The sequence below is a fragment of the Tenrec ecaudatus genome, chromosome 12 (genome assembly GCF_050624435.1).
Source record: "Tenrec ecaudatus isolate mTenEca1 chromosome 12, mTenEca1.hap1, whole genome shotgun sequence".
NCBI classification, from domain to species: domain Eukaryota; kingdom Metazoa; phylum Chordata; class Mammalia; order Afrosoricida; family Tenrecidae; genus Tenrec; species Tenrec ecaudatus.
The window spans coordinates 123,648,449-123,670,786 of NC_134541.1; the positions used below are offsets into that span (position 1 = coordinate 123,648,449).

Here is a 22,338-nt window from a genome sequence, read left to right on the forward strand (position 1 = left end):
AAACTATGAGACTGTTCAGCTTGTAATGTTAACTAGAGAAAAGGAAGAAGAAGAAAAAAACCCAACCCACAAAATTTTTTAAACCGTCCTGGATCCCTGCCAGATGTCTGTGGGCTAGGTTCAGCCAGTGGGAGGCTTTGCATCTGCTCTGATGACTCTCAGTTTTTAGATGCTGAGGCCAAGGCTGAGGGGAGTGTTTTCGCCTCCTGGCCACAGAGCCAGTCACCCCAGCTCTGTCTCGGACATTCTTTACCGGCGATGCTCAACTATGGTTCAGTTGAAGGAGCCCTGCCGTGTGGGCAGAGGGTCAACCGTTGGGCTGCTAGCCGTAAGCTCTGAGGTTCAAGTTCACGAGCTGCGTGGAAAAAGATGAGGTGATCTGTCCCCATAGAGAGCTCCAGTCTCGGAAACCCTAAGGAGCAGTTCTTTGTCCTGCCGAGTCGCAGTGAGTCCTGGTTTTGAGGGTCCACCCAGCCTCCAGGGCTCCAGAAAGTCTAGAGTCCTGAGAGTGTGTGATTCTGTTGGGGTGGGGGGTGATCTTCTTGTGCTCAGTAGTGATAGCCATGCACCATTCAGTCCTGGTTTCATGGCAATGGAGGCAGCTGCCCATAGAGGTAATAGCCACACACTCCATATTAGGTGATTTCTATATGGTTCTGACCCATAGCAACCATATGCATGAACTGCAGGGGGCAGCAAACAGATGGGGGCGGGTGGGGGGTACTGTGCCAGCCTCACAATTGTTCCTATGCTCGAGTTTGAGTCCATTGTTGCAGGCATGGTGCCAGTCCATCTCCTTGAGGGTTTCCTCCTCTCGCCCCCTCCCGTCCCAGCCTCTCCTCCTTCCTCTGGCACTGCAGGCAGGTAGACACCGGTTGTTGTGCACTGGATGACCATGCAAAAGAGCCCAGGCATTACACAACACAGTAGGAGGTGGAAGCCAAGCCCTTCCACCAATTAGACCAATTAACTGCAATGTCCCTCCAAACCACGACTCCAAAGTTCCAAACCAAGAAATCAAATTCCAGGAAACTGTGACCCTAAACCAGCGGTTCACAACCTGTGCGTTGCAACCCCGTTGGGGGTCACAGGGGTCGCCCGATTCACAACAGTAGCAAAATGACAGTGATTCAGTAGCAACGACAATAATTTTATGGTTTGGGGGGTCACCACAACATGAGGCGCTGTATGAAAGGGTCACAGCCTTAGGAAGGTGGAGAACCGCTAAACCAAGGAACCACATCTCATGAGGTGTTTGCTGAAATGACACCACACAGCTTTGGTCCCTTTGACATTGTACAGGTGTCCGTGACAATAATCAATCAGCTGTGCCACCCGGCATTCAGTTCAATGTGGTTTCTTCCCATACCCATAACCCTCCTTTCTTCCTCTGCTTCCCACCCTGGGTAACCTCCAAAACACTGTGCATTTTCTGATAGTTTTATGTACCATATATACTCGACTATAAGATGACCCGAGGCACCTACATTTGACCACCAAACTGCATAAAAAATGTGCTGAAAAACTTGGCTTATACACGAGTATATATAGTAAGTGAGGTCACACAATGTTGGCCCATTTTGCATTGGTTTCACGTGTACCGTGTGAAGTGTGTTGTGTTGCAGTAGTCCCCTTGATAGGGCATATGACCCCGCCTCTCCCAGTTCTAATAACTCCCCCCAAGCGACTGGGTGGAAACCATGCAGATTTCATGCCATTCCTCTTTTGCTCATGGGTCTGGATGAGAAAAGAGGGAGGGAAGTGAGACTGATAGACTGTGATTCCCTAGGAGAGATGGTCAGCAGAATTCTTTGTGATTGTAAGAACCGGGAACTCTAATATGGAGGCCATCCCGCTGGATAGAAACAGCCTTCTCAGAAATAGGAAGTGGGGGTCTTGCTACCATCCAGAAAGGGCCTGGAGCAGAGGCATGCTCTCGGAACCCTGAGATTCCAGAGACGGGGAGCAGTGGCACTTGAGCAGTTGCAGAAGAAACAAGACAGACAGAGCAGTGGGTTTCCCAGCCCACAGAGCAAACACAGCTGAGTGCTTCTGAGCAGGAGGATTGTGTCTGGCAGGGGTGCTTTCAGGCAGTTAATTGGAGGAGTTAGGCTTGCTGGCCCGTGGAGCGAGAGCCAAGAGACTTTAGGATGATGCTTATGGCAGAGTGCATTTATGAGCAGCACGGAAAGAGTGATGTAACATAGTTTAAACAGGACAGAGGTTAATCACCCTCTGAGACCCTGGGACTGAGATCCTGAGGACCAGAAAAAGGCCTGCCCATGGCTGTGGCTGAGAAGAGGCTGTCCTTAAAGATTTTATAACATGCTATAAGCATAGGTTGCTACCCTTATTTTGACCTCACTGAAAAAAACAAAACAAAAGATATTCAAATTGACCCACTGTCATCGAGTCAGTTCTGACTCATGACAACCCTATTGTGCAGGGTAGAACTGGCCCAGTGGTCAGTTCCAAGACTATAAGTCTTTATGGAAGAAGAAAGCCTCATCTTTTCCCCAAGGAGCAGCTGGTGGTTTTGAACTGCTGATTTAGTGATTTTACGCAACCAATCAAACTCACTGCCATCTTGTCCATTCTGAATCACAGTGACCGTACAGGACAGGGTAGAACGGCCCCTGTGGGTTTCTAAGACTAACCTCTCCAAGGATGAGGTTTCAAACTGCTGGCCTTGTGGTTAGCTACCCAGTGCAAGCCCCACTCGGCCACCTGGGCTTCTTCACCACAGGGAAGAGAATCAAACTCCACATCTGCCAGAGGCAGACCTCCATTCTCTAACCTCCTCTGCTAATTCTGATGCCAAACACCCTTCCCCAGGCACTCTGTTCCGCTATGTTCAATAAGTCATTACAATGCCCACACAGCAGTCACTGGTCATACTACTGATTATGGGCTTGATTAGGAAAACAAACAGGTGTAATTCTTATTTCATTTAAATTTAGACTATTATTTAATTTTGGAATGATTACTTAGGGAACTACTCAGGCAGGACACGGGCGCGCATTTTCACAACTGCAGTCTCCGGGCTTGGACTCTGGGAGCTGGCCACAGTGGAGTTGGGGTGGGGTGCTGTGTGATGGAGACTGAGGCAGAGCAGAGACCATTTCAATCCGGGGAGTGTCTTGATCCAGGAGCCCCTGCATAGATTACCGCGTGGAGCACTTCCTTCTCTTTACTGTTTCAAAGGGGAGAGAGGAAAATCAATATTATCCAATTATCTCCAATGGAGTATTAAACTCACGTCATCATATTTTACTTCACCATCCCAGAAGGAGTGTGGCTGTGTAGGTGTGAGGAGGGTCCGAATAGCGCATTGCCGGAGAAGATGAAGTCTTTACTACCGCTCCTTATTATGGCTTTCTCCCTTGCGGCACCGTCCATTCAGAAACCCATTCATCCGTTGGCTCATCGATTTCAGAACTGTCTACTGGTGCCTGTTCATTTTAGACAGCGTTCTAGGCTTGGGGAATTCAGTGGTGAAAACGCCAGACAAAGCCTCAGCGCGAATATTTAATGGGGTAAAAAAACAGACCACGCCCACTGCCATGGAGCCAGTTCTAACTCATAGTGACCCTATAGAACAGAGTAGAACAGCCCCTGTGGGGTTTCCAAGTCTGTAAATCGTCACGGGAGCAGACTGACACATCTTTCTCCCACAGAGCGGCTGGTGGATTTGATCCCCCAGCCTTTTGCTTGGAAAGTGAGCACTTACCCAATGTGCCTTCAGGGCTCCTACTAGTAGAGGAGCCATCCACAAACAAACACAAATTAAGAAATCAGACAAGCACCAAACCGAGTATGAAAGTAGGGATTTCTAGGTCCTAGTTCTCTAGGAGAGGGTAGGTCCCTTTCCGTGCTGATTGATAGAAAGGGGCTAGGGAGAAAGACCAGGCTTGGAGACTCACAAGGACAGGTCTGTTCTGCCGGGAAGGGTTGCGGTTGAGTAGGAACCGACTTGATGGCGGTGAGTTTGGTTTGGGTGATTCATAGAGCATGGGAAAATTTCTTCAGGAAGGAGGAACCCAGAAGGTAGGGGCCCCTGGGATAGAGAGGAATAAGGGGTTGCAGATCACAGGGTGGGAAAGAACCCTAGTGGTTACACATCAGGCTGCTAACTGCAAGGTCACCTGTTCAAAATCACCAGCAGCTCTTTGGGAGAAAGATGAAGCTTTCTACTCCCGTCAAGAATTACAGAGGAAGCCCGAGGGCCAGTTCTGCCCAGACCTGTAGACTTGCTGTGAGTCACAATCAACTCAATGGCAACGAGTGAAGGGGTAGAAGACAGGCTGGTGGGGTTGCATGGGGCTGAGCCTGAGTAAGGGGACATGTGAGGTCCTTTGGATTCTTCTGCATGCAGAGGGAGCCCCTGGAAAGTCACGCAGGTGAGGGATGAGGCCCTGTGTACAGATGATTGCAGGGAGACAAGGCAGGCCAGAATGAAGACACAGTCACCTCCTAGGTCAGTGGTTCTCCAAGAGAGGGGCACCGCTTCAGGGGAGTGCCACAACAACCCAGGGGTGGGGGTGGGGGCTGCAGAAGCACAGACTTTCACTTTCCCTGGGTTATGGGTTAGTGTGCAAACATTTTTTACATACATTTTCTTAATTGCCAGAGGCCTCTGAGTAATTTTGTTTTCTGAAAAGGGGGTGACAGACTACAAGTGTGGGCACTCACATGCTAAAGGCACCCATTAAGACAGTGGTTCTCAACTATCCTAATGCCGTGACCCTTTAATACAGTTCCTCATGTTGTGGTGACCCCCCCCAACCATAAAATTATTTTTGTTGCTGCTTCACTGTAATTTTGCTACTGTTATGAATCAGGCAACCCCTGTGAAAGGGTCGTTCGACCCCCAATGGGGTTGCGACCCACAGGTTGAGAGCCGCTGCATTAAGAGATGATGGAGCTGGAGAGGGACTGGGAGGGTAGAGGAGAGTAGATGGATACAGGATCTATTTTTGAAGGCAGAAGCCAATAGAACCCTTGGACAGTCATGGCTTATGGGCCAGGAGCTATTCAGTTCCTACTGCTATAAGTCTTTTACCCTGGAGGCACAGTAGTTAAAATGTGCTCAATTGCCATCTAAAAGGTTGGCAGTTCAAACCCACCACCTGTTCCGAGGAAGAACGATGTGGCTGTCTGCCTCCGGAAAGGTTGCAGCCTTGGCAGCCCCAAGGGACAGCTCTTCTCTGCCTGGCAGTGTTGGAATAGACGCCACAGCTGGGTTTGGGTTTTGTTTGTCTGTTTGGATCTTTACCCTGTTTGGATCTTTACCCTGATCATGAACTTAAAGGGATTGAGGACTATTAGGATCCCCAAGCAGGTAATGAGTGGCTGGCTGTGGAAGTCTGACCCAGGGCCAACCCCCTTGGCCCTGCACAGCACTGTCCTTGGGTTCCCATCTAATTGGGAGGCCAGCCAGGGAGCGCATAGCTAAGCAGTGCTAAACCGAGTAAGCACACAAATTGGTGTGCAAGTTATAAATAACCATTCCTAGCTGCCAGCTGTTGTTTGGGTTTGGGAAGGCAAAGAGGATCTTAGCGTGACTTGTTTATCTCAGGTAATTTGGCAGTGCACTAGGCCCCGGAAATTCGTTTTACACAGAAAATGCAAAGAAAGAGTGACAGGGATATTGTTTCAGGCTTCCAGAAGGCAGAGTGTAACCCGAGGGCCCAGAGCCAAGCTGGAGGCACAGAAGGGTCGGGTGTTCCACAGGCCTGTTCTTTGTCTGGTGGATTTCTGTTCTCCTGATGGAATTTCCTTAAAGAGGCCCCCAGGAGGGGTCCCTGGCATGGCGCTGGAGAAACAAGGAGAGAAGCCGGAGAGCATCCAGCCGTCTTGTCTAGTTACCAGGTTGGAAACTACAGACCAGCTTTATAGGGCCTGCACAGAGCTGCCAGTGTTTTGTTTTCTTTTGTTAAATTTCTTGCCAGCATTTAAAAAAACAAAACAAACAAAATCCCGTAAAACTGGCCTTGCAGCTTCTCTAGGAAAATCTTGCTCTGAACAGGGCCTGCATTCCTGCCTGGCAACCTGCCGGGGCAGAGCAGGTGCTGTCCAGGGGGCCCTGGTCCCCACACCCCACGTGACTCTGCCAGGACCTCCCTTAGCCAACTCATGTGCGTGCCAGGTGAAAGTCAGTCAAGGTTCCAGAAGGCCCTGGGAAGTGGGGAGAGGGCAGCGGCTAGACTTGGAAGGGCAGGTAGGCAGCCTGAGGGCAGAGGACAGTGAAGCACCCCAGCATCCAGCGGACAGTCAGACAGACTGGTTTCTAAGTCCACTTCTTCCTCTTCCTGCTCTGTGACCCTGGGCACATTGCTTTGGTGTTCTGCCACTTGGTGGCCTGTGCCAGGAAACCCTGAGCGCTCCCCTCCAAAGGCAGTGCCCGGTGGTGGGCTGCGCTTAGGAGGCCCCAGTAGAATCGCACCTAAGTGGAACCTGGACTTCCCCACGCCCCTGTGGACAGGCCCCAGTGATCCATTCTGCTCCCCTTTCCACTCTCAGCTTGTCTGCCCGCAAATAAATGAATTGGTCACCAGTTGCCTCCTGGCTGAGCTGGGAGGCACAGCGGCTGTTGTTTCCATGTTCAGAAGCCATCTCTAGCCCTCACTTCGTTCTTCTCCGCCCTCGCACATTATGGACAGAGCCCTTCAGAAAAGGCCCTTTGTCCTCGGGAAAGATGGTGCTCTGTCCCCAGCTTGTGAGGGTTCTGACAGACCACCCCCTTGTGGGCCTCGGAGGTGAGGAGGCTTGTGTGTGTGTGTGTGTGTGTGTGTGTCGGGGGGGGGGTGGCGGGTAACCTACAGCACTTCTCATGTCGAAGAAGTTGAACCAGCCTTCGGGATACTTAATCCCTTCCGTTTAATTTAGTTGCTGTTTTAAAATGGGAAATAAACCCAGCTCCTTCAAAAAGAAAACCAGTAAGAAAGAAAAAGTAAGAGTCTCTCTCCTGCTTGTGCCATTGAGTCCATGCCCAGTAAGGCAGGGTAGGACTGCCCCTGGGGGGTGGGTGAGGGGGCTGTTCCGAGATCATCACTCCTTAGGGGAGTAGGAAGCTCTGCCTTCATTACTTCACCAGGAGCTGCTGGTGGTTTCGAACTACTGACGCAGCAGACCACAGCCCAACGAGTAACCACTACGTCACCAGGCTCCTTCCTCCTCCTGGTTCTTCTTGCATCACCGGTCCTGTACCATCCTCACAATGGTTATGTTTTCCACTTTTGGGTTTTGTTGTTGCTGTTGTTGCTGACCTTCTACTTTACCACGCATGATAGTCTTTTCCAGTGACCAGTCCCTCGCCATAACATGTCCGAAGTGTATGAGTCAAAGTTGCACCATCCTTGCTTCTGAAGAGCATTCTGGCAGGTCTTTCTTCCTAGGCAGCTTTGGTGGTTCTTCCAGCAGCCCTCGGTGCTTTCCGTAGACTTGGCCAACATGGCAATCAAAGACGAATGTATCTTCTGCTCTCTGATTTCCCCCCCATGTAATAGATGGCCTTCTCACCGGCTCTGTAAGGAACTTGTTTCTTCTTTGCCCCAGTTTTATACACTTCTATCCCCTGCACAGAGCCCCCTTTTTAATGCAGCCAGTCCCCCACCGAAGGACTTGATTTCCAAATGCTCTGGTTACATATTATGATAACGGCCAATACCTCAGGTGTCTGTTTGCTTTCTGTTTGTGGAGGTGCTGCTTCACGGTACATTCCTAGAGGCGGTGGTGAGACTGCCTTTGAGGATGTCATTTTGCGCTTCTCCCAGCATTGCTCTCCAGTGCCTGTGGCCCAGGCTCTGCCAGCAGTGTATTGTTAACCCTCTGGACCTTGGCCAATCTGATAAGTGTAAGAAAATGGTATCTCGGGAAGCTGTTTATCATTTGTCCACAGACACAGAAAAGAAGAGCAGTCTGAAGCCTCGCAGTAAGACTGGAGGAGAAATAACTAAATGGAAGATGCACCACCCTGCTGGGGAAAACAAACTCGCCGCCATCAAGTCGATTCCAACTCAGCAACCCTATAGGACAGGGCCCTGTAGGTTTCTATAACTGGAACCCTTTAGGAGAGTAGAAAGCCTCATCTTTCTCCCTCAGAGTGGCTGGTGGTTTCAAACTAATGGCCTTGTGGTCAGCAGCCCAACATGTAACCACTATGCCCACCACCAGGGCTCCTCACTGGGCAGAAACAAGTTGCTGGTTGGAGACTCCTTTGTGATGGGAAGGCCCTACCTGAACCACTTTGTCTGTAGCAGGGGTTCAACCTTCCTCATGCCGCAACCCTTTAATATCGTTCCTCTTGTTGTGGTGAACCCCAACTATACATTTATTTTCATTGCTACTTCATCACTGTCATTTTACTACTGTTATGAATTGTGTGACCCCTATGAAAGGGTCATTTGACTCCAAAGGGGTCACGACCCACAGATTGAGAACCGCTGGCCTACAGGGTTTTCCCAGAGTCCCCTTTGCTTTCCAGCGTCCAGTGCTTCTTTGCCATGACTGAGCATTACATCCACATGGACAACAGGCAGGAGTGTCTGATGCCCAGCCTGCCTCACCACTGGACATTTTATTCCCGTGGCAGTATTCCAGATCTGCTCATGGATCCACCTGTGGGCATTGCCATCTTCTCTGACCTTTGGGGAATAGTTTTCTTCTCATGCCCACATATGTGTTGCTCTTAAATGAAAGTACATCTTAAAACCCTGGGTCACGGAAAGAGTTCCTTAAACCAAACTCCCTTCTCAGCACATTCTGGCTTTCTTGAGCTGGTCTCTTCACCACCTGAGGGCCCTGTAAGGCTTCCAGCTTCCAAGTTCACGCTTCAGACAAGACTACCTGGATTCAAATCATAGTTTCTCCTTTCGCCGGGGGTGTTCTAGAGGGCAGGCTCCCTGCCTTTTTGAAGCTCAGTATCAGTGGAGGACAGCACCTTATTTCACAAGGCACCTATGAGGAGTAGCCCGGTGGATGCTTGTAAAATCCTTACCTGTGAGCCTGGCACAGAGTGCATCGTACCAAAGATGGTGACAGTGATGATGGTGCTGGTGCTGGTGATGGTGATGGTCATGATGAAAGTAAGAGTGAAAATACATTTTCTGACTCTGAGAAAACAACCCAATTACTCAGCCTCAGTTTACTTGTTTCTCGCTTCTTCTTTAGAGTGTGCCCGTGGAGAGAAGAATAATGTCTATCTAAAACAAGAGTTAGTGAGCTACAGTGCAGGCTCTGGCCCACTATTTTTGTAAAGTTTTATTGGAACGCAACCAGGCCTGTTTGCATATTGCCTATTGCCTGCTTTTGTGCCGCAGGGAGAGATGAGAAGTTGCACTATCTTGTGGTCTTAGGACCTGACCTACAAAGTAAAAAACAAAACAAAAACACCTGGCTCTATAGAACAAGTGTGTGTGGTCATCTCCACCCTCCTTCCCGCCCAAATCAAAATGCAGGGCTTCATAAATGTAAACTGTTTCTACTCACGGCCCCTTCCGCCCGAGAAGCAAGTTTGCAACTTGGGCAAGCACTGTCAGGAACCACTGAGATTCAGTTCACGTTTCCTTTTGAATTCGTTTTCAGTCATTGCACTTTCAGAAACCTTTTACTGTTGCCCAGTTTTTCTCGGCCCCCACATTTAGCCACGTGACTTGATCTGGGGTCATGCCCTGCAGTTTATGAAGCTTGGATCTATAGGACTGACATTTGTGGGTGCATTTGGTGCCTGGGCCCTAGAGCTGGCGCAGTGCGGGTGCCTGCTAGGGTAGAGTTGCAGTTACCATCCAAGCAGCACTTAGCTTTCATGAACCGCCACCACCCCCTCCACCCACCCCAAGGCAAAAAATAAAAGAAAGAATTGCAATATGAATAGCTTAATTAGAAATGCCATGAAGTTATATTTTACATAGGCATGTACACACACACATACACAAACACACACAAGTGACAGATATCCAGGCATGTTACTCTGCAGCAGTGGCTATAAAACTTGTATCCTGAGAAGGCCTAAGGCTCCTTTTCAAGGGTAATTTTGACTCTGATTTTCTCCTTCCTGATGACTTCAGAAAGTAGCATTCAAGGCAGCTGTGACTCCGCTCCAAATGGCGGTGGCGAATAGCATTATCTGCGGGAAGAGCAAAGTAAAACTGAAATGTCAGAATTGTCTCCCCATTGAAAGTAACTCCTCCGTGCAGGGACACCCCTCTGAAATATGAAGTGGGAGAGCCGCGTTATACCGACATGGATTCAAGGCCGGCACTTCTTTTGTTCTTTTCCCCAGGCGCACATCTGCTCTGCCAAGGGACGTACGCACAGGTGTCATTTACGTGCGGCTTTATTTATTGCCTCGCAGCCGAAGCAGGCAGGTCACCTTGCAAAATGCTGAGGAACACCCCCGTAATTTTGCAAGCTGCATATATTGATATTAATGTCACCTTCTTCCACCTCCCTCCCCGAGTTGTGAGAAATAAATGAGACATAGGTGGGAAGTCACAAGGGCAGTCGACAGGCAAGTGTAACTTGGTTAAGCCCCTGCCTTCTGTCCTGGGAGAGAAGGGGCTGTCTCTGCTACAAGCGACCTGGAGGGGAAAGAGGCCTAGTAGGGTGAGGTCTCGGGCTGCTGGGGCATTCAGATAACACATGCACATCATTAGAGCCAATTATCTTAGTGGGAAAATAAGCAAATTATTTTCTCTTAATGAATAAAGAGGCATTCAATTAATTCCACTGGAGAAGTTTGCTTTCAGATTCTAGGAGTTAAGCTCTGTTTTTTCTGTTAATATTTTTGTTTTATGATCCACTCTCATTTTTGTTTACTGCCCTGTATTGTTATAACTTAAATTGTAGAATTGAAAGCAGACTGAGGTGATTCAGCTCAACTAAAACAATGTTTATCTGAAAAAGAGGAGATGATGGCCCAGAGAAACCCTGTGATTACAGGCCCCATAACTGGTTGGCCATCCACTGGCCTGGGTCCCTGGACATGTGTCTGGCTGAGGACGGACCTCAGCGAGCGAGCCAGGGGGTCGTCCTGCTTGCCCCTGGACTGGCTCCCACCCTGGTCCCTGCTTCACCCTGCTGGCATCTGATGTGCCTCAGCATGGCTTCAGCTGCCAGGGTCTGTCAGGAAAGCGGACCTCTGACCAGCTCTGCCCCTTTCCAGCTCCAGGCCACCTGGTTGTTTTAGAGCCCGCTGGGAACCCCTCTGGCTGCTAGCTGGGGCAGGTGGGAGGTCTCTATCCGCCCCACCTGAGCCACTCCTGCAGCACATCCTGATCAGGCAGTTCTGAGCAGAGGAGCCCAACAGCCCTGATCCCCAAGGACTGGGCTCCAACTCAGCCCAGCAGCCTCTGTGCCTTTTCTTTGTCTTAAGGCTCAGGAAGAAGGCAGGCGGGGCGGGAAGGAGCGAGAACATAGGCGCACACATAAGAATGACAGAAAGCGGTGTCTGTGGCACACAATCCAACCACCACCACAGGGAACACACTGTGTCAGCCCGGTTCATTCTTCCTCGGCCCCCTGGCCTCCTTTGTTAGCATGTCCCCCAGGCAGCTGGCCACTCCCAGCTTTGGAGCTCACACACCAAGAAGGCCCGGCTCTGCCCCTCCTCCTCTGCCTCACAGAACCAGGGCAAGCTGGCCTGCAAATCACTGCCTTTTCTCGACACCCTTTTTCTGTATTGACTCCCAAGAGTGGACATTGCTAGATGTCCATCCGTGGGCCCTCACTCACCCCCATTGCTCACTCTCTTGGAAAGACCATCTTCCTCTGACTGGACCTTATCATCAGCTGTGTCCCACCCACGGCAGTGACCACATCCAAGGACAAATGCTGCCTCTTTCTTCTTTGACTCTCCTCGGATGTCATTAAGCCTTGTCGCTCCTGCCCTCTCGAGTACTCCATGGGTGGGGCATATGGTGGTGGCAGCAGCCCCGTCTGGCCAGCGGTCACCTGAGCGTGACGATGGCCAAGTGGGAAGTCACACTGACAACTCGTCACGCTCCCATCTTCCACGTGCAAGCCCAGGCAACCCATTAATTTTCCATCAGGGAATCTTTTCATAATGGTCATGTCCATAAAAGTTGTGAGAACTGCATTTGGAGGAGCATATTTAAACACGGGTGATGCCCATCTATTGAATTTATGCACACCTTCAAACATTAGTGCTCCAGTTTTCCCGAGAAAAGCAACAATTCGCTCTGAAATTGCCCATTCTGTGTAATGCCGGCCATTACCACTAATTCACAGCTGTACCCTCACTCTGTGTGGTGAGTCTGGGGTCTGGTGGACTCCCTGGGCTGCATTAGTCTAAAGTCATGTGATGTACACGGCGGAGGGCTTTTTTTTTTTTTTGGTGGAAGGCGTTTCCTGTCATTTCAAACAGTTTAATGAAAAGGTAATTTGACTGAGAAAACTGCCTTCCGTGGCTCTTGCAGAGTGCAGCTAATGTTCCAGATTAGAGGGCTGGCAGTCTCTTCATTATAGACCCATAATGCGAGCATGCGAATCGGCTCTGGTCTGCATCCAAAGTGTGCCAGCTCCCCGTTAGAATCATAGGCTGCATTTCCTTAAAATTATGATTGGCCCCATCTATTCCGTTTGCAAATAAGAAGCAGAAGCCGTGATGAACTAGCTGTTCTCAAACAGCCTTAACCTCTGTTTCTACATTTGAATCACTACAGGTCAGGCTCTGCGAAAGGCCGAGAGAAGCCGCTCCTGCTCACGGGAGAAAAGGGAGGTAAGTGGGTCCCCGCCGAGGGCTGGTAGAGGGTAGCTTTCTTAGAAAGGATCCGCGGGTACCGGCCCGTAAAGAACGGGATGCCTCACTCATCTCTCTCTGGGTTCCCACAAAGGACACGGACCATCGTCGGCAATTCTCATTCTCAACCCAGTGTCACTTGTTGTGGCTCTCCTACCAAGGGTCTCTGTTAGCTTCCGCTGTGTAACAGCTCACCCCACATTTTAGTGGCCCCAGGCCAAAGTCATGACTGTGTGTTGGCAGCTTCGGCCGGGCTAGCCCAGGAGGTCCTGCTGATTAGGGGCAGGATCTCCTGACCTCAGCTGGGGCTCGCTCAAGCACCTGCAGGCAACTACAGCATGGTTGGGGACTGAGTGCCGTCTAGGGTGTTTTCGGGCTCAGCGCCAAAGGCTCAGTCCTCCTCCTGCAAGCCCACTGAGCTTCTTCCTGCAGCGGCTCCGGGTTTCCAGAGCCCAAGAAGCAGGCCTAGAAATCGAGGTTCAAGAGCTGTCACCATGTCACTCCCACCACTCTTTTTAGTCAACCCAGATTCTAGGATTGATTGTAAGAGCCCTCACCCCCTGACAGGAAGAGCTGCAAAATACCGAGTTCCTCCTGCTCTGTGCCAGGCCCCAGGCCAGAGGCTGGGGCTCAGAGCTGGGAGAGCCATGATCTCACGCCATTCACAGTGTGGTTGAAAGAGACGAGGCAGCATGAGATGTGACAGCAGAGAGGGATGAAGAAAGGGGATTCAACACACAAAAGGAGTCTCATCGTTGTGTTAGGCTTGGCTGGAAAGGTAATGGGGGTCGGGGGATGCCTCTCTAAAGATGCAGAGCCTTCCTCAGGCCAAGTCAGCAGCACAATCAACACTAAGGGAAAAGGAGCCATTACGGCAAGGGAGGGTGGGGAAAGGTAGGCAGAACCCTTGAGGTATGAGAGAGAGCAGACAGCAGGGCTGCTTGATTAGGACTGGGACTCAAGGCCATTTACACGTGAGTCTGATGTAGTGACAAATGGATGCAGGTGTGTGTGACCAATCCCAAAAGAAAGTCACCACTTACCTATGAGGACTCTTGATTGTCAAGGGACCTCATTCCAAGAATGAAAGACAATTTGCCAGGCCCTGTTGGGCCTGGGGGCTCAAACCTGGCCAGACTTGGCCTCCCTCTGCCCTCAACGCATTCCAATGGCGACCACCACGTCCTAGCTTAGAGCCTTTCCCTTCAGCTGCCCCAAGAGAGAAGGAGCTTCGCTTGTGCAGCAGCTTGGAAAACATCCAGAGAGGCTGGCTAGACTGACTGTACTGGACTCACAAGCCATGCCCTGCACCACGCATAGCTGGAGGGTTTGATTATGCTGATCTGCCACACCTGGGGGTCAGGCTCGCCAGGGCACTCCACCAGAGCCACACAACTGAGCCCAGTGAGCCAGGGACACATGACAAAGGGCCTTTGGCTTGCGGAAGCAGCTCTGGCCACCTTCCAGCCAGACCATGGACAAGGGGCTGGCTTCACGGGGTAGCCTGGGGTTGGGCTGCGAAGGACCTGTGTGCTTGCCTGTGACTTTCATATGCCCTTCTCAGCTGTGGCCAGGAAAGCCAGTCTAGGTGACCCCCACAGGACAGGGTAGAGCTGCCCTGCGAGTTTGAGACAGTAACTCTACGGTTGTTGAAAGACTCCTCTCTCTTGCTCCATCGGAGTGGCTGGTGGTTGCCAACCGCCCTCGTTGCCATGAGCAGCCCAACTCTCAACCCCTTCACCAGGGCTCCCCTCCGATCAGGGGCTGCCCACCTGGGCAGGCTAGAGGTGAGCCAGGGGAGGACTTGTTTCTTGGCGGCAGGAACGAACAGGGATGTTTATCCTCTCTCTGCAAGGTTCTTCCCGAGCCCGCAGGCTCCTGGCTCCCTTGGTGATGCAGCCCCGGGAGCTGGCCTAGCCTCCGACCCCCTTGCTTCTCACGTGGAGAAACTAGCTGGGAAATGAGGCAGGAAGGCGGTAGGTAGCTCGCAGAGATCCTCCCTCTCCCCCTCCCCACCTCTCTCCTTGGCAACAGGACTTCCCTAATTGCTGCTTTCTCGCCTGCTCCCAGCATGCCCGGCGCCGAGAGCGGTTCAGATTGCTCTCCTTCTAGAAAGGTGCTTGAAGTGAGCGAACGAAGGGTGAGGCGGTTTCTCACAATAGCCAGGTGGACCCCTGAAATATGTCAGATGGCTGCAGGTCCTCTGAAAAAGGGGACTGGCTAAAATGCAACAAGACGAGAACAAATGAAAACTCAAATAAGAAGCTCCCAGTACCCGCATCCCTCTGTGCGCCAGCACTCCCTTCCCACCTCTGGTCCCTGAAGTCTGGACTGACCTGGGGCGGGCGTCTCACACTGGACGGGCAGTGTGTGCCACGTCAGTCACTGTGACGGTCTGTCTCCTGCCCAGGGCAGGCTAGGACAAGCAGGCGGGACATGTGCTGTGTTTCTGCCATGGCGAGGCTGGATGGCAGAGTTGCCCTCTGTAGATGAGCCTGATGCTCATGGGGGTGGGGCCGGGGTTCCTCATGGTCGTGGTCCTGACCTAAGGCCTCAGGGAGCCCTCACAGCTGCACTCCCCCAGCTGGCCAGTCTCAGCCCAGGGCTGGGTTTTTCCCAATCCATACCCTTTTACAATTTTAAAAAATGAGTAGTTCACATTTAAATATTGGGTGGTTTCACCTAAAACTGGATTTCTGGCATCTTTGGGAAAAGGGAGGGTGACAACCCACAGTGCTTATTCCTGCCCAGCAGTAACAGCAGTGGGTGCTGTTGAGTGTGGCTGCCCACCCTCCCCCGAGGGGCGCTTCCAGGGTGCCATTCCCCCCGCATAGGGACATTGGGTCAGCAGGTCACTGTCCGCTGCGCATTGCAATCGCCTGGAGCTTTGGATAACTCGCATTTCAAGCCTCTATCCAAACCAGTTTGGAATTTCTCCACCTCCTCACGGCGAAGGGCACCCCAGATGGGCACCTGGGCTGTTACCTTCACACACAGAGCCTCTGGCGCAGGGTATGATCGGGATTATATTCCGTTTCACTGCTGGAGAAACTGAGGCGCAGAGAAGGTTGAGGACCTGCTCAAAGTCACAGGTTAACAAGAGGCAGAGCCATGCTTCACGAGCTTCACACTGAAGACCCCAAGAAGCTTTTCTATGCATTGTCCAGGGCCTGCCCACGTTGGGGCAGTGCATGCGGAGCTCTGGAGACCCCAGAGGGAGAGAAGACGTCTGGAGGGGCAGTCGCTTCTGGGAAACCTGCTTCCTGTGGTTGGCTTGAAATCAGGAGATGCTTTTAGCTCAGCTGCCTACCAGTAGTCTCTGCCTGGTCCTCACTAGTATTCATGGCTCCTGCCTGTGGAGATTATAGAGTGTTTATGGCCCTTGGTTATGAATTATTAATGCTTTTAAATTGTGATCATTGTAGTTTACTCAAAAAACATTAGGAAGTCAATTTATCACAGGGTGTTAGGAGGCCCCAAAAAAGCCATAGAGGAGGAAGGCATCTAAGGAGGCAACATCGGACCTCCCAGCGTCCCCGCCGGCACCCATGGCACCTTGGGCTCCTGAGCATAGCTCTGGGCTCCTGCGCTCTTACTGACCAGGCTGGGGATATTGTTAAGCAGCTCAACTGAAAGCATCTCCTGGTTTCTCATTTGAGAATCCCCACGTTGGAGGGCTAGGGTATGGATTAAAGGTGGCAGCCTATGAAAGTACCTAGCACATGCCTTGGCCCAGAGAACGCATTCCAGACATGTTTGGTGTTATGTTAGCTGTTAATCGTTCTTTGGCTAGAATTCTACAAACAGGTTGTCACCCCCTTCTGTAGGCAGGTGATGAGAAGTCTGTACTTCTTAATGGAGGGCCACCCTGCCTGCAGCTGGACTAGAAGCTGCCTCTGGCCTTCCAGTGCACTCGCTGTGTGTCCCAGTGTGCATCTCAGGCAGGCTGGCTCCGTCCGGGCCCTTCCCCCGCACCACCTGGAGAGCCGCCTGTGACAATGGGCACTGCTGATTGGTGACTTCTTTCCCAGCTGATTGGAGATTTCTGGAAAGTGCTTTTGACAGCATGCTTATCTGCTAAGCCCACTTGGTAAAAGTGACAAATGTTAAGTGACAAAAGTCATTTAACTCAACCACTTAGAAAATGTTACATCTTCCCTTTCATGTGCACGCGCACTCGCGCATGCACACACATACGCACTCATGCTTCCTGATAGTAAGCTGGCCTTTTGGTACAGGGACTGGAGACTTCCTTTAGCTTGACCAAGCAGAGGGGGAACTGAAAGGTCTGGGGGGCAACACAGCAAAGGGGCAAGTCCAGGATCCAGGCTGCCCCCAGGACTGGTCAACCCCTTGGTTGCTTCTTGGTCTCACAGAGCACACGGTGTTCCCCTCTGGGTCCCCACACCTCTGCTGGTCTTGATGCTCCTGTCAGCTGGACTTCTCTGGAATCATAGCTGAGAGGCCAGAGAGTCTGCTGGACCTGCCTAATCAATGCCCCAGGGGATGCGGGGCACACAGCCAGGCCCCAGCTCCCCTCATGAGAGACAACCGCCGTCACCGACTTTTAATGTAACCTTCCAGAAATAATGCCACCGCGGGTCTGCGGGCTCTGTGGAGGTCAATGCTCCGTCTCCTCTGCCCTCCCCCAGGCCTGTTTTTAAATGCAATGGTAGCATGAGGCACACCTTGTTTTGTTTCAGAGCGCTCCACCCACCCACCCACCAACCCCCACCCCCACCCCCAACACGCTTCACATGTGTCTGAGATCCTATCCCGGTGGGCTGTGCGCCCTGACCCACTCCTCCTGTTTAGGTCCACCTGGCCCTCCCTCTGTTGTAAGCAGGGACACAAAGGAGTCTTTTTAAAAATGCATTTAGCTCTTGTTACTGAGACTTAGACACAGCAGAGTAACACCAGCCCAACGGTTTCTGGTGTATAGTTTCGTCACATTGATGGCACCTTCCACACTGCGGCGTCCCATTCTCCTCCTCTTCAAATGCATTCCACACGCGCAAACTTCAGCCTGTTGACCCCAGGGGTTCCTGTCTAATCCTCTGAGTGGCTGATTCCACTGGATAGCCCTTGAGCGCTCACTGACATTCTTGACATGTTAAGCTAAGCCAGTGGTTCTCTGCCTTCCTCATGCCTTAATACAGTTGCTCATGTTGGGGTGACCGCCTCCCCAACCATAACGGTGTTTGCGTTGCTACTTCATCACTATAATTGCTCCTGTGATGAATTGGGCGACCCCTGTGAAAGGGTCATTCGACCCCCAAAGGGGTCGCAACCCACAGGTTGAGAATCGCTGAGCTACGCTATTGTTGGGTTTAAAGTAGACTTCAGGGTTGTTTTTAAATTTAGAATGATCCCAGGGCAGCAGTTTCAGGGGCTCCTCCAGCCTCTATGGATCCAGAAAGTCTGGGATTCCAGGAAAGTTTGACGTTCTCGTCTGCCTTTCTCCCATTTGAAAGAGGACTCTTGTCTGCGGGTCTCTGATGAAAATGTCCAGTGACCGACAGCAGCCTGACCCCGTCCAGTTCTGCTGGCCTCTTGGCAAAGGGGGCAGTTGTTCATAGAGGCAATTAAGGAAACAGTTCTTTATTCAGCACCTTTGGGGCCAAATGTGTTTCCTTTGCTAGAATGTAGAAAGTAGTATCATCCCAATAGAACCTGGGTCAGCGCATTGTCACCAAATGCACTTAATGTCACCATAGCAAAGTATGCACGTTCATGGTAAGTGGAACGAAAAGACTGCAAAGTTCACGGGAGTTCAGATCAGCTTTACGGTTACATATAAAGGATTGTGATTAGTATATGATTAGTTCCCAATTGATGACCAGTTAGCGTATTAAGAGTCTTTTGCTACTCTATGTACTTTAATGAGAAGCCTATGACAGATGGGTATAGCTGAAGGTTAGATTCTTAAAAGTAGAATTAATAGGGAAGTAGCCATTTCCGGTTTGCTAGGCCAGTTTGCCTGAGAAGGGCAGCACACTTTGGTCCAGGCCATCTCATAAAATGCTGGCCGGGGCCAAGTGGGGGCTGCCCCAGGTAGAGGTTTCCGCTACAGAACCCAGCAGTAGCCATCTCTAGTCTCCTCTGCCTTTTTTCTCATGAGCATGTCCTGGCAAGAGAGGTAGAGTTTGTTCCTCGGAAGAGTGGGGGGCATATTCAGTACCTCGAGTTCTGACCGTCATCTTTCCTGGGTCTTCAGCTCACGGGCCAATAGCAAGTCCGCGGAACTGTACATTTCAGACACCTCTAGTTTACACCTAAGGAGACAGCTTCCCCTGCCTCCTTGAAGTTCACGCAACTGTAACTTTCCAAGTTGTTCTCGCAACTGTAACCTTCTGAGTTGTTCTCGCAACTGTAACCTTCAGAGTTGTTCTTGCAACTGTAGCCTTCCAAGGCATCCTTTTTGCATGTAAGGATCCCAGTGCGGTGTCTTTATTAAAAAGGGAGAGAATGTAGGCTGATGGTGCTGCATTCCGGGAGCCTGATGTGACAGCGGACATTCCACTGTCCACATCTGCACTTGTACTTCCATCTCTGGGCAGAGCTAAATCCACGTGGGAGAGCCAACTGCCAAATGCATTCCCGCTTGCAGAGTTGCTGTCATTAGTCTTTTGGCTTCTTGAGCTCTTGGTCTCTGTGGCTTTGAGATGTGGTGGGGGGCAGAGGGGTGTCAGTAGCCCTGGCAGCTTTTGACCGATGAAGGAGATACACATCCAGGGGCACAGTTAGCAGAGTTGTTGGGACTCTGATCCCCGGATTACCAGTCTAGCTCCTCCAAGCAGGAAATCTTCTCTGTGACCTGACCGACTCCCTCTCCTACAGGGGAAGATACAGATAGCATAGACCCTAGCCTGCCTCTCGGCTTGTGGGAAGGGCTTAGTTCATTCATCCTTGTAAAGTGCCTACAACGGTGCCTGGCTTACTCAGAGCTCTATAAATGCTGAAAATTGTAATTTAGGATAGGCTTGGGGCAAAGAAACCCTTAAAAAAAGCTAGCCCTTTTGAAGTCAGAAGCAGAGGAGAGGCATGCCAAAAAAGAGAAAGGCGTGGATTAGGCCAATGTTCTGACCGTCTCTACACATTAGAAGAACAGGCCCATCAGAACTGCCGTGCAACTGAACGATCAGCCTCCCCCATAACTGCTGGCATCCGCTGGAAGCTGCAGGGAACGTGGATACCAGCAAGTCACCAGGGACCCGCATTTAACAGCAGCAAGGCCCAGGCGCCAGCCGGGAAAAGCAGAGAGATCCATTTCCGATCAAAAGCCAAGGAGGAGATTGACAGCTCTAAACCCTTCCTGGTATCAGTTGAGCTTCCAGCACAAGGTTAAGCTCTAGGAAAACTCATCAGAAAGCTGCAATTTATGGTCCGAAAGAGATAAGGTTGACAACTTCCCCTTCCAGAGTTTATTTTGGATAAGCAAAGTGCCTTTCAGTGGAGCGCCATCCACATTGTCCTGTCTTCCTCAGGCCCTGGGCATGAATTTGCCTCCAAATTATCTCCTTTTACACCCTGCTCACTGTCACTTCATAGAACTGATGCGATCAGAAGAGCACCATGTTCAAGGAGGAGGTTCCTACAAGTTCTCTCTCCACCTTCTTCTCCCCCTCCCTCTCCCTCTCCCTTTCTTCTCTCTCCCACTTGTTCTCTTTCTCCCCCTCCCTCCCTCCCTCCTTATTGCCAGGATCAGGTTGATTCTGACTCACAGCAACCCTGCTGGACAGGGTCGAACTGTTTCTGTGGGTTCTTGAGGCTGTAAATGTCTAGGGGAACAGACGGCCTCCATCTTTCTCCCTGGGAGCGCCTGGTGGATTCCAACTGGAGATCTTGCAGTTAGGAGTGCAGTGTGTACAACCCACCGTGCCACCAGGACTCTTTAAGTTACACAGAGAAAGTATATGAAAATGAATTAAATGGGCCCGTCAGAGCTCCTTCCCCAACGCTGAGGTGATGGGCCCTTTCTTTCCTCCAGGGGAGCTCGGGAACCACCCTGGTTATGCTTTGGGCTGCTTACTGCAGGGCCAGCAGTTCAAGAGCACCAGCTGCTCCTCCAGAGAGAAATGAGGCTTTCTACCCCCATGAAGAGTTGCATTTTGGAAACCCACAGGGGCAGCTCTACCCTGGCCTAGAGGGGCATCACAAGTTGGAACTGACTCAGTGGTAGTGAGTGAGCGACTAGAATTCAATGTCTCAAACTCAAACAGTCAGATAAGGGTAGGGAAGTTCAAGAAAGCCTAGATTTCTTTATCTGTGATGACCACCTTTAAAAAACAAACAAGAAGACACTCTTCAAAAAAAAAAAAAAGGGGGGGGGTGGCTGTTCCTGTTTGGCTGATGCCCTGGGAGGTGGCTCGGCATGGGAGAGGCAGAATGGTAGCATAGTCAAGAACAAGGCAGGGTAAGGGTTGGGCTGCCTGTGTTGGCATCCTTTTTTTTACCAACCACTTGAAGTCTGTGGCCTCTGTTTGGCAAGTTACACCACGGTTTCCTCATCTGCAGGAAGGAGTACCTACTCACAGGGCTGTGTGGGGAGTTACAATACTTAGTACGTCATGTCAAGTACTTATAGCCCGGCGGGCACCGGTTCTTTAGGTTTCTGCTGCTGTCCTTGCCAGGCTCTCCCTGCGAGCTCTCCACTCAGTACGTGGGTCGGCGGGAGGCAACTTGGTCAGTGGACAGCCAATCTGTTGGGCCCCACCTCTTGGCGAAGCCCATGGCAGATATCCCAGAGGTCATATGTGCGACGTGTGAGCCATGAGATAGATGTGCGTCTTTCTAGACCTTCCCCTGCTGATTAATTTCATGGTATTGGTTCCTTGAGGCCTGCATTTGGGCTACAGACAGCAGAACCCCCAGCTCACAGTGGCCTTGAACTCTTTTCCTGGGAAGTGCCAGTCAATGCTTGAGGCTTTGGAGGCCACAGTTGGCCTCCGTTGCTGTCACTCAGAAGTAGCCATCTGTAACCAGATGCACGTTGCTGCACCCCAATAAAGCTTTATTCACAGAAGCTTTATCTCACATGGCAAGAAATTGAAACACCTCCTGAAAAAGACCTGACTGTTTACAGTCCCTTCGACAATAGATGGGGGTGGGGGTGGGGGGGTTCCTACAGTGCTGAATGCAGGGTATCCGGGTTGTCAAGTCAGCCCAGCCGGTCCCTATTGTGATCATGAGGTGCTGCCGAGTCCATTTGGACTTCACATAATGGAGTAAAACTGCCCCCCTCATACGACCCTCTAGGCCAGTGGTTCACAACGTTCCTAATGCCGTGACCCTTTAATAGTTCCTCATGTTGTGGTGACCCCAACCATAAAATTATTTTCATTGCTACTTCATCACCGTCATTTTGCTACTGTTATGATTCGAGCAACTCCTGTGAAAGGGTCATTTGACGTCCAGGTTGAGAACCGCTGCTCTGTGATCTGTCCGGGTGCACATCATGAGGTTTTTCTCCCCCGGATCTTTCCAGTGGGTCAGAACCACTGCCTTTCCATTAGGAGCTGAGTGCTGAATGATTGTGCTCCCAGGCTCCTTTGTTGTCACTGAATTGAGTTTGGGGT

The 22,338-nt window shown here is 51.0% G+C and overlaps 1 protein-coding gene across 3 annotated transcripts in view; it reads left to right on the forward strand.

The window, feature by feature from the left end:
* KATNIP (katanin interacting protein) overlaps positions 1–22,338 on the forward strand; it is a 211,076-nt gene that overhangs the window by 13,940 nt on the left and 174,798 nt on the right. For all 3 annotated transcript variants that reach the window (XM_075564655.1, XM_075564654.1, XM_075564653.1), the window contains exon 2: positions 12,684–12,739. In XM_075564655.1, coding sequence (XP_075420770.1) covers positions 12,684–12,739 — 56 coding nt within the window. The remainder of the gene's footprint in view (positions 1–12,683; positions 12,740–22,338) is intronic.